Raw genomic sequence first — 13,467 nt, forward strand, 5'->3', positions numbered from 1 at the left:
TGTTATAGCGCGCTATTTTCAATCAATTTAACCAAAAGGAAAAACCAGAAGAAAACACTTTTAAAACAAAGTCATTGTTTTGACTTGAAAACGCGGCGGTGGTGAAACAAACCGGCCTAGAAAAAATATAGCGGGAGGTCATTTTAATCTTACTCAGATGCAATGTATTAAAACATACTTTTAAAGTTATTTTTTTTTTGTAAGTTATCATATATCTGAATATTATAGTTGTCTTCGAGTGTTCCATTATACTATCGATTTAACTTTGTTAATAAATTTGCAGCCCTGCTTCAAATAGATTTTGTACTGAGGAGGCTATATTAAGAGGAGAAAGGCTCCCTCTATTTAATTAATACATCTATATTGTATGGATGTTTGACAAAACGTAGGAGACGAGCAAAATATACGGACAAGGTGAAATATTATTGATTGATCGATTCATTCCTACATTCATTCATTTATCCATCCATTCCTCCATGCGTTCATTTAGTTATTCATTCAAACATTCATTTAGTTATTCATTCATGCATTCATTCATCCATTTATGCCTTCTGTCATTTCATCCATACATTCTTACACTCATTCATTCATTCGTTGCCTTATGCAAAATGATTTTCATAATTTCTTGGGCACATTCATTCATTCATTGAGCCATCCGTTGACTCATTTTTTCATTCATCCATTCATATATTCATGTCTTCATTCATTCATACATACATACATACATACATTCATTCATTCATACATTCATTCATTCACTCATTCATCCATTCAGTTAACATCACTCACAAGTTAACGCTTTAACTTATGCGTATTCTCACCTGTACACGTGACTCCACAAGGTCCAATCGCATGGCTAGGGCTTCTCTCGTGAACACATCCGGGTAATGACTGTCATTAAACGCCCTCTCTAGCTCCTCCAGCTGCCAGCCGTTGAAGTTCGTTCGACTTCTTCTTCTCTTGGTAGAACTATCACTGTCATCCTTGTCGTCTGGGAAGACAAAATAAGAATAAAACTATTAACGAATATCATCATAAATATTCATTATACTTTCCACAAAAAAACATAAGTATTACGTAATCGTATGGAAAACTGCTCTCTGTAGAGCACCCATTGGTTACCTCGTTACATGTCTTCGTATCTGTATCCAAGCTGCGATCATTATTTTATTTAGCATGTTTTGAAATTTTCGGATGAAGGAGTGTTCGCGGACATCGAGTTCTTATGAAGAGTGTATGTATACCGAGTTTCAACTCCATGACGTCAGATAGTTATGTACACAGTTTTACGTAATTGCCACTGAGTTACGTTATTACAATAACAGGCCAGTATAAACGACAAAATATAACCGACTGAACCAAATGAAGAATAAACAGAGTTATGATTATTGTCTGCACGGTTTATTTATACGCTAATGATGGTTCTTGTATGCATATGGTATTATGAAGAGTGATTGTGCTCTGTTTTAGACTTCGTCAGAAATATCAACATTACAAAACCTTCTTGAGTAATAGAGAACATAATGTTAAACTTGATCACAGTAAGACCACACTTAGACCACACCGTAAGACCTCACATTGTAATATTTTTTTTTGTGATAAAACAATAAATAAACAAACAAACTTATGATGCGTTGTTTTAAAAGATGGAAATTTATCAAACGTGAAAGCAAAATGGTGCATGCCGTCCGTTACAGGTATATAGTTTCATCGCTCACTGTTATCTCATCCATAAAACGAGTCTGAAATGTTAATTTTATTTTACTTTTCTTAATTTAAAACACAAAGAGAGAGTAAACTGGCTTCTAAACAGTGACCTGTATTACCATGGGATATTAGTTTCGACTAGTACAACAATAATGAGTAATTATCAATGCAAAAATAAAAACAGCTTTTAGCAATCCACTAGATGATATGTATATCTCTTTGGTCATTTTGTGATTGGATTTTTGGGAGATTTTGGCGAAATAAGGCAGAAAAGAGAAATGTCCTAAACCTATACTTTTGATGAAACCATAACCCGCCACCATATTAATGTTTATGTATGAGATGAACTGTAGCTATAAATCTATGTTGCTATCACACGATTATTGTTAACTAAATTATAACCCTATATGAATTGGATGGAAGGGTTATTTTCGCTTCATGCTGCAAAGTCGGAATTTCTTGATGAAAAATCATTACTGTATTTTCCAGTCATCTTCGGAATGTACACAGTTAATCTTTGATTCCCTTGAATTATCTCATCAAGTCACTGCACGTGGATGTCGTACACCTCAATCACTCATCGCAAGTTGTAGGGTTGTAGTCTCGATGTTCGTTAGGACAACCAACTTACAGTTTTCAATGGGACTATATTGCATAGATTATTGTAACCAGCTTCCCCCCCCCCTTCCCCACACAACCCTCTTAAAATAAGTAATCGATAAGTAATCTTAAAGTAATCGATACAAACGATATAACACGTGACCATAAAAAGTAAGTTTTGTAAACAAAAGCTTTAATTGTATTTAAATCCTCTCTTCCACGTACTTTAGGCTGTAGTTAGTTGGTTTCTTTTTCACAAAATGTTTCGTTTTGAGGATATATTTAAAATTGTCACTACAACTTGACCATACGAAAATCTAAAGTTAGCCTACAGACTGACGTAACGTAATGTGAGGCTGAAACCAAAGATTATGCATAACTTCACTCAAAGTTCAAACGATTCGAATTGATCAAAAGTTGCATATTAGGTCCCACATTTTCTCCTTGTATATTGTTTTATACTGTAGTTGTGTTGTTTTAAGACCTCCAAACTTCCACATTTTCACAACAAAACCTCACAGGAGATGCATATTATCAGTCACCGGAGCTGTGTGTATAACCTTTCCATATCTGCAGAAGGCTATTGTTCATTAATATTACACGAACATCTTATCATCAAACTCGGGCCACGTGTCTTTAATTTCGTGCAAGCTGTTTCGAAACTCCTGTTTCAGTCGATAAGGGGTTTATTTCTTTTCCATATTCAATGTATGGATCATGTCAGACGCTGACATTTCATGATTTGTGAATATAATTGAAATATCGCCAGAGGAGTTCTTATCAACTGGCCTTCTCCCCGTGTATTCTTTTATTAATGCCGATATATATATATATATATATATATATATATATATATATATATATATATATATATATACCGAGTTGAACGCGTCAGTGAAAAGCAGTCTGCTCTTCGACAGCTCTGAGATTCAACATGGTCTAGTTGTATGCATGTCAAATGTGAAACAATCAACCGTTACTCTCGGGTTCATGTACGCCTGTCTCAGCTCATCATACGCCACATCCATCACGGCTCTTTCCTGCGTTGATCGGAGCTAATACTCGTGTAAGGATTGTATAAAACAACCATAAACTCACTTCTGAGACTTCCAAATTAATTTACAGACTCGCGAAACTCCTCCACGCGGGAATTGAATACGGTTCTCCTGTCGAATACGAAACTCATCATTGGCACGTATTTGTCTGCGTAAGGTGTGAAGTCCTACACACATAGGACTGCCTGATGCTACCGGAATCCACCTCTAGCTCACTTTCTCTTGCCAGCTTTCTGAAAATTAATTTGGTGAATTGTCGTGAGTGATAGATTGGTTTTCATGGGCAGAGCAGCACGCCTGTTAGATTCTTACAAGATGCTACTAAATTATCATTCACGCAAACTCCTGCGGTATTGACAAGAAACCAAGGAGGAAACAAAATAGATCTCAACCGGAAGTAACCGTTGGATTCATCCTGAAATAACCCTTCAAGGCTTTCTGGGTTTTGTATCTCTGGAAAAGATTAAGATTTAGGTTCATTTAAAACTGTTCCCTTTATCTAGAAAGAATTATAATCCTTTAAATAAACAATCACAAACAATCAATGTGTCAGGGAAGCATGACACTAAGACCATACAACAAGCCTAATATACAGAATAGCATCGTATAGTGCTTATGTAGGTTATAGCAAAGTCTTGGAATATCGTCTGTAGATAAACTTGTCGAAAGTATTGTCATAGTATTAAGACTTTCAGATTTTCTTAGCAGACATAGTGACACATTTGATTGAATCTGCTAGTTTACTAGACTTTTACGCGTAGAGGGTTTAATGAGTATGCCGCCATTAACCTGGCATGTTTAACATCATTCTGACATAGTTATGCCTGGTATAGCTACAGTGGTTAACGTACATTATGTTGTGAAATTCAACTTATGGGAATTCGCTATATAGAAAAAGCTAGGCTACTTGACTCACGCTTAGTCCAAACAGTAGTATTACATAACATTATCCGTTACTTGTGTCTATTGTCATCAGTTCACGTCATTTATTCCACAATGCCGGTCCCTTTAATATTTTCAGCTCAACTTTGGACAAGTTCAAAAGAGAAAGAAAGCCAATCACAACATAACGGCAAACCACGTAGTAAGGTTATACTTATACATGTTTGTCGTGAAATGGGTCTAAATATAATTCATTAAACTGCTATGGGTAGGCCTATGGCAAATGTCAATATGTTCTACATGAGACTTTGCTTATTTTTAGCTCAAGGGATATTGAAATCGGCGTCTAGACTATTTTGCAAATGCATACGTAAGGTTTACAGTGGGTGAAATGTCAGTTGTGTTGGTATTTCTCAATAAGGCTATGGCTTGAGGTATTTCACATGTTAGTGTACGTATGACGTAGCCAGACTTCTACTTCAATAAAGCATCGGGTGGGGGTGTGTTCTCCTTTCTTGGTCTTATATATTACTTATACAGATACATACATACATACACACGGACGTCCACATATATACATACATCACACATACATTCATGCGTTCATGTGTACATACGTCCATTCATATACATGCATACATACATTTGCCACTTTCACACATATATATTAGACATACATACGTACATATTAACCAACATTATATTCCTACACTGGCAAGATCTAAACTCTTAAATTGTCCCAGTATTCTACCGAGTGTTAAGGATTAAAGATTGGCCTTCACGGATTGATTAATTTTTGAAACCTTTAACAGCTCCATGTAAAGTAGTCGTAAGTTGTAACCTTCCTGCCTCCCTAATGGATTTTAATCACGACATATTCTGTTAAATCTGCTCTCAGGAATAAGGAAGAACTCCGTCAAATAAGTCTTTCTGTCGAACAGCTCAAGGACGTAAATGTTTCAATAAACAAAAGGATGTCAGGAGAGAAAAGTAGGTTGTCAGTGTTGGGACATGTTGACATTACCAATTAAACTGCTTCAAAGATTAACAGATTTAAAAAAGGCGAAATTTTATGCTGAATTTGTCTAATTTCAGTGAAGGGGAGAAGTCAGCATTGGCAGTTACTGTATATTAACACGAATCACGAACTCAATAAGATATACCCGAAGATCTCCGGAATCAAAGGTTTCATGTATCATTCCTGTGTCTTTTATATATTAAAATAAATTAAAACTGTTAGCAAACTGCTTATCGAGAGCCTGTGTAAGAGAATGTGTTAAAGTAAGTTGGCCTGACGTTTCGATCCTAGCAGGATCTTCTTCATAGGCTGAATGACAAGTAACAGTAACAGAAGGGACAAAAAACACGCATAGAATACAGACAGGTGAATGAGCATGGTGAACACAAAGAGATAGATGTAAGGGGATTAGTAGACAAGGGATGGAGAGAAGATCTGTTACTGTTACTTGTCATTTAGCCTTTGAAGAAGATCCTGCCAGGATCGAAACGTCAGGCCAACTTACTTTTACACATTCTTTTATATATTATAGTCGAAACAATTTAAGAAAAAGAAATAACTTTCCATAATATACAGTGTTATTGTCTTCAATAATTATAATAATTATTTATCCCATGATTCTCACGACGAAAACAAAAACCATTTCGAAGTATTCTGTGAAACGTAATCTTGATTAAAATTGTACTATAGTGTGAAGAATCAGTTGTTTCCAGTGAAACTTTGACCAATAGACTCTAATATTCTGTATATTACCGGAAAAGATATTTGCTCTCTTCCGGGAAGATACACTTCAAATACGTTTGCTTCATTTCATTATCCTCTTATTGATTTGTCCCAATATGGGATAAATTTGGATTTTTTGTTTATTCTTTAGGTCTTTATGCTATAGATAGACTCATAAATCAAACTCTATCTTAAAATGAATCAATTCTTAATCCAAGGCTCTCTGTTTGGAGTTTACAGATTTCACCAGGATCAACAACTACATCATGTTTAAATCAATTCAAGTTCTACCAGCGTATGGTTTATCTCTTTTCATGCATATAATGAAATAAAAAAATGTATGTTAAAATTGATCCTCACTTTCACAGTAGTAACACGTTAAGAGAATACCCCGTTGGCTGAAGTAGACTGCACTAACAACAACAGCAATCAAATGTTGGGAACTTCTTGCATTTTTTGAGGTCATCGTGACCCTCATAGAATCTTGTTTGACGAAGATAAAATAATTTTCAAATTTGGTGATATTTTTGTGAAAGCATCTGGCAACAGCGGAACGCATGACGTCATCACTGCAGTTCAGTTGAAAAATGTTTTTGTTTCTCTTGATAATTGTAACTCACTGATTCAGAGAGGAAGATAACAATTCTTCAAATATGTTGTATTTTGATGAAATTCTTGATACAATGAAACAATGAAAAGCGAAGCAAATTTTCCAAAAGTATCACACGTTCAAGGATAAATCAACAAAGATGTTATAGAAGGGAAATACGGCATTTTGAACAACATTGGCCCTGGTGACGTCACAAATCTACTTGTGATCAACTTACTGAATGAATCAAGGGGTTTGGCCAGTCCAGATATTCCTACGCACTTTGTAGATATCCACGAATATAGATCCAAGATGAGAGTAAAGTTTCAACAATGAAAATGTGTTCAATTTAATGTTTGGTATTGCAAGCAGAATTCCTCTAAGCGTAAGCAATTGGGTATGCCTATGAAGAAGTGATAATCCAAGGTTTAATCTAATATCAATATCATATTCATTACAATGTTTATCTTTTCAAAATCTTTCTGTGCGACTGAAAAAAATCTCTCTATGCCCATGTACAGTGTCAATTCTATAAGTGAAGTTTTTCCACCACGTATCGACGTCCTCCGTACAAATGTTAGTGATTAATATTTAACACCACTATGAAAGTAATTAAAAAAAAAAATACAATTAAATATCAAAATGATTAGATGAATGACACATACTATGAATAAATAAAAACATCTAGAAAGATCTTAATATTCTAAATATGACAGATGTGAAGATGGTTAAATCTCCAGATATGCAATTGTATCTTACTCTCTGTTAATATTTGGACTGAAAATCATAAAGTCTTTTGGGATAATGAATGGTATAATATTTGTCATCTGGAAAAAAAGATGTATAGGTGAAAATAGCTTCGAGCTATTTCTCCGGCGCGCGGCTGCAAAAGTGTGTCACTATCATGTGACACACTGTGTCACTATCACGTGACACACTGTTAGTATGAGTACAACAGTATGAGTTTGAGTAAAAGTATAATTCCACTTAGTATAACGACTACCATGCTATAATCGTGAGCACAAGAACTCAATTTTTGCACTAAAGTTCTTTTGACTGGATTCCAAGTTCATCGAGGACGAGTACAAACTCATGCGAGCGAGTACACGCAACAATGCTTACATACTAAGCGTGATTACAATTATAATAACAATTTCTCAGTTATTTTTTTATATTTTTATTCAATTAATGTACAGTTGCGAGCATGAATTTAAGTAAAACGATAACACACACCCACGTAAACTTATGTCGAACAAATCGCCTTATTTCTATGATAGAATGGCATTTATAGATTGGATCGCTTGAGATCATAACCAAGAAAAAAGGTGGCGAATTGTATCAAATAGAGTCCTCTAACGTCTTCAAAATATATGTGGAACAACTATTTCAATAACAATACGGGAACGTTGAATAAAGTTTCATAATGTATTTTTAGCGAGAAAAAAAAGGTTTATTGAAAGTTAATTTTGTTATTATTCATGGCTAAATTCCTTTTCCACTAATTTTGCATGTTTAAATAAATCACGCGAAACCATTTTCGCTGAAATGTACTCGTTTTTGGCAAGATTTTAAGATCCCTTTGAGAAAATGGATCATTCCGTAACCTTGATCAAAATAAAGGCCAAATCACAACCTGAAAGATGAAAACCTGTTCATAAATCCACCCTCATCGCCGCGATGATATTTAGGGCGAATAATTTGCTAGTTAATATACTCATCAATTCAATCAAACTAATTATTAAATAATAAAAAGTCATCACCATTATCATTATTATCGTTATGCAGGGTTTCATTCCATTTTGATACTTACATCTCTTTAATTAAAGTTATCAATAGAAAAATTAACTTAAAAAAAATTAATTTACGAAGTATGACAGAATTGAAAATAATTATCTGGTGACACAATTCATATTACAATTTCAAATTTTGACCCGAAAACTTAAAGTGATAATTATGTAAATGATCGATGTATGGGATTTTCAAGGTTGCAATTTCATTTTAGAAGAAAAATACATACAGAAAGCTAAATATTTTTTCGAAACTTGCTTTTTTTGAGCTAAACAAGTACTGAAATTACCTTGTTTTGTTCTGAACACGACAGGCTGTGAGTTGAAAAATTACTTGAACTTTTTGATGTGACCTACTTTTCGAATCTTGTTTGAGGGGCCAATAAGGGTATACAACGGTGTAGACAATAACCAAACATATGAATAATTCAAAAACAGGCCCTTTTAAAAGATAAATCTATCTGCGTGCGTCTCTTTAAATGTCAATATTTTTTTTTTTCAATTTTAAGTGATCGTAAATGGTAAGGCCACACTGTTTTTGGAGATTTCTATCTCAGACTATGTATTTCTTATTCACGCAACGAGTTTATAGTTAACAATTGAATCCACTCATTAATAATGTGGATATTTAAAATGAACAATATGGTTACAATATTCATCTTAACGATAGTGTTTATGTTAATTAAATACGTTGCAATTGTCTAAACGTATTGCTTCATGAAGTTGGCTTGTCTACAAGACATACTGATTTCCCAGTTAAGTAACATGTAAGCAACGTAAAACTGTAAAGTAGATTTACTGTCACATACTATTTGGTTGTCTATGATTTCTGTACACGCAGACAAAAGGAAATCTGAATTATCCAAATATGTCATTATGTCATTTAAAAAGAAAAGGAAATTGATAAAAAGTTTACTATTCAGACAAAGTGATATTTGAAAGACTGTATCTGAATGATCCTCGTCAATTGATAGTATAGATAATATATATAAATATATATACATATATGTATGTATATATATATCTATATATATATCTATATATATATATATATATCTATATATATATCTATATCTATATATATATCTATATATATATATATCTATATATATATATATATATATATATATATATATATATATATATATATATATATATATATAAACATACATTTATAGATTTATATATTTATATATATATATTGTAAATTTACAACAACAAAGAAAATTAATTTGTACGTTAAATAGTGTAGTAGAATCATATAGAGCAAATGTTAAGGGAACAACTCGTATATTTAAGACAATAATAAATCTAATTGCGTCACCTTCAATGACAAATTTAATGTTTCTTTCACTTGAAAATGGAAAGGATAGTTAAAGCATTTTTTTTAATCATTGGTCAGAAATTTGACCCAAACCAATGAGAATTCTTTACACTTCGATTTGAAATAATAATAAAAATGATAGAAATAATAATAATGATAATAATGATGATAATACTACAAATAATAGAAAAATAAATACATAAATAAATAATAATAATAGTCATAATAATAATAATAATAAAAAATAATAATATAATAAATAATTATAATTATATTGAAAATAATTGGCTGTACTTAATTATGATTGTTTTCAGTTTAATCTTAATGGTCGCCCAGACATGTTGTTAGCTATCATGTTGATAAAATCAAATCGTGAAATTATTTAACGCTATTTACATTTTTAGTCCCTATTTGAGATATTAATTGGTGTATATAGTAATGGCATCTTATGGATAGCATTGTTTTGGAGTGTTAGGCATATCAGTAAGAAATGTCTAAAATCATCGCAAAATGTTGGCAAAGTCATTGACATTTCAATCAACCACAAAGTTACATAAATATTGATATTTTTTTTAATATATATATATTTTCCTGTTGCAAGCAGTTGTTAATTTATTGCAAGTTTGCAAGCTGTCATTGAATAAAATAGATTGCCTTTTATGATAACGATGGACCTGACTTCTTAAAAAAAAAAAGTTTTTTGGATAGTGTGTGGTCGATCGTTAAAACATCTCAAGTTATAAAATTTGTCTATTTCTCAGCATATCATTCTTTTCTTTTTGGTGTGATTTTTTTTGGTGACGAGAAAGACATATCTTGATATCGAAATGAAATGAACTAAAAATTCGGAAGATACTCACTAAAATGGATGATTTTTGTTTTGTGTTTTTTTAGCAGTCAATCTTAAATTATTCAAGTTAGGTTTTCATTGTCGTTTAATATGGTACCATGCTCTGATCGCGTGCTCTCTCAAATTCAAGGTGAAACACTAACAAAATGTTTTCTCAAGCTGTGATAACCTATGGAGAAAGCCTTGAAAGAGGGCTACCGTAGGAGTTGACCCGCTGTTTTCTCGCCGCGTGGTCCCCTTGCTTGTGACGTGAAGACACCGTTTATATTCTTCTTCTACTTATTATATTTTTTGTTGTTTAATAAGTCCAAAAAAGGAATTAATACATTTTCCTGCGTAAATATTTTATTTAATGGAATATCACGCAGACATCGTGTGTAATTGATAGATAATAATTAAATACAATTGATTTCTCAACGACGAGAGAAAAATTGAATACGATAAGATTTATAAGCTAGCTTTGTGGTCGTAAATTTCAGTATCTTTGAATAATTCTAAGACGATGAGACGCGCAGACACAGCTTGATATATAGTTTATAGTCTTAAGTATATATATACTATCAATTTATACTTTGTTATACACTCGATCACAAAGAAGCTGGAATACATGTGGTTTGTCATATCTTATATCGCAATGGGTTTTGTGGATGTTTACAAGAGCATACTGTTGTGAAACTTGATAATAAACATACTATCTAACCAATATACGTTGTTGTTGTTTACGATTTCTTTAATTCATCTATTTATGATCTTTTAAACATCAATTTTTACAGAATTTGGTTCTATGATAAATTTTTACACAAAACTTGTCCAATAGATTCTATTTTAAATACTGCTTTTTGTTAATTGATTTAGAGAAAATATTAATATTCTAAGAAATCTTTAGAGACATTTATGGGTTAGAAAGATTGTTAACAAAATCTGTGAGCAAAATTGATGTTTTGTGATTTTTTTCAATAGTTGGTGTATTCAGCCCAATTGCCAGAAAGAAAAGTAATGCTTCACTTGTTAATGTAAACATGTACAAGGACTATAATTGTATTAGCAAATAGATCTTGTCATAATATCGTAAAATTAAAAACAAAGCTGCAGAAGATCTTTGAGAAATTAGATATAGTCTGGATAATTAGATGATTCAAAATGATTTAATATCTTAAAGAAACCATAAAATTATTCTAATATACGTTTTTATATGATGTTGGTACGGTATGGATCGTGGACAGTCAAAGCCTTTCTATAGACATGAAATACGATATTGCATTCACAACTAAACCAAATATTCTATGAATTACGATTTCAATTTATTTGATTTTTTCTTCTGATAAATGTGAACATAATTTCTTTCTTTTGGAGACAACACTAATTTTTACAAATTGTTGGTCAGATTTTGCAATATTTACAAGCAAACTTGACTATACTTATGTAACGTGTAGATTAGTTATACAAATAAAGAGAATTAGTAATGTAGTTTTTTTTTTGGATACCTCAAGCACGTATGCTTTTATTATTATTATTAATTTTTATTAACTCATAAAACTGATCTCTTTATTTAAATTTATAACCATAACTACATTTTATATATTGATCGAACGAAAAAATAGTCAGATTAAACTTTGATTTTAATTATTTCATGGATCAAATCTATCGTTGTAGTATATTTCCCATTGTTTTAAAGGTCTTCCTTATGTGAATAAGTCTATAGTGACTTACAATGTAAAGTAAAAATATGAAATACCAATAAGCAGCGTATTTGATACAAAAAAAGGTCCCCTTCCCCACCCCCATTAGTTTTTAGTATTGTAAAGTAAATCTTACCGCATTTATCGGAGCACTCGACGTCTTCTTTATCTGTATCCCCCTCTCCTAGAGATAATACCCCTGTTAATTCTTTGCCCCCTGTAGCTGAACTAGTCGGTGAGGCAGCGAAACTCCGTCCTGTCTCCGCTGGGAGGGCAACAGGTGGTGGGGGTAACACCATCGAAGGGGAGAAATCCATTGTGTTCTTAAACGCTGGCAAGGAAGCCGGGAAAGAACAGGTAAAGGCATTGTTAGGCGACGACTCCTTCAGCGGGTTCACATGAGTTGTACCGTTATTCTCCATGTCTTTGCACTGTTCAGACTCCAACATCTTTATGACACGTACCAAAAATGTTTTCTCTCAGTTTAGCAACCGTTTCGGTGTCATCCGAGAAGAAATGTCAGCAACAAAATCGAAAGATAAAGCCCCAAAAAAGAACGACGGTGGAAAAAGTCTCGACAATTTCTTGTCAAAAGATCCCAGTTCACTCTTTCATCAAGCACTGTTGTCTTCTTTTCAGAAAATACACAATTCAAATATTAAGCAGAAAATAAATGACAAATTTTGTATTCTGTATTCTTCCAAACTAAAAAAAGAAAATTTAACCCCTACTTGATTCCAGAAAAGTTCTCTCTAAAGTAGGTAACAGAGAGAGAAGAAAATCACTGGTGATGGTTTCGTCTATAAGTTTTGTTGTACAGGGTCAACGGGTTATTCAGTATAGACACTGTAACACATACCTACTAAGAGCTTGTTTCCAACAGGAAGCAAGTTTTTCAACTCGTGAACCTTAACGCTCGCTGGGTTTTTAATTCTGAGGGTAAGGCTACTCAGTATATTTGTTAATGAAGAGCAACAGTGCCGCTTATGTTGACTTTATCGCTGAATAGATTAACGCTCATTCAAACCCACTCTTCACTTACAGAATAACAACTAAGGTAGTCCAATCTCTCCGGGGAGAACTTCTCAGCCAATAACAACGTTTGTGATAGAAAGCTCTTAATGAACCGTGTAAGACCATGCCTCATTGGTTAATTTAGCCCGAAAGGTTACAAGTCTTCGCACGCTTGCGCATTCCGAAAACGCTCGCTCTCCTCGGCGTTCCAACGTATGGAGAAGAAACACTGAAACAGA

The 13,467-nt window shown here is 33.0% G+C and overlaps 1 protein-coding gene across 1 annotated transcript in view; it reads right to left on the reverse strand.

Moving 5' to 3' along the window:
* The window catches only part of LOC139960490 (uncharacterized), a 28,668-nt gene extending 15,422 nt beyond the window's left edge, over window positions 1–13,246 (reverse strand). Inside the window, exons 1-2 of the mRNA XM_071958886.1 lie at window positions 12,351–13,246; window positions 822–991 (exon numbers count right to left, since the gene is read on the reverse strand). Coding sequence (XP_071814987.1) covers window positions 822–991; window positions 12,351–12,663 — 483 coding nt within the window. The 5' untranslated portion in view covers window positions 12,664–13,246. The remainder of the gene's footprint in view (window positions 1–821; window positions 992–12,350) is intronic.
* Between the last annotated feature and the right edge of the window lie 221 nt (window positions 13,247–13,467).

This window comes from Apostichopus japonicus, chromosome 19 (genome assembly GCF_037975245.1).
Source record: "Apostichopus japonicus isolate 1M-3 chromosome 19, ASM3797524v1, whole genome shotgun sequence".
Lineage (NCBI taxonomy): Eukaryota > Metazoa > Echinodermata > Holothuroidea > Aspidochirotida > Stichopodidae > Apostichopus > Apostichopus japonicus.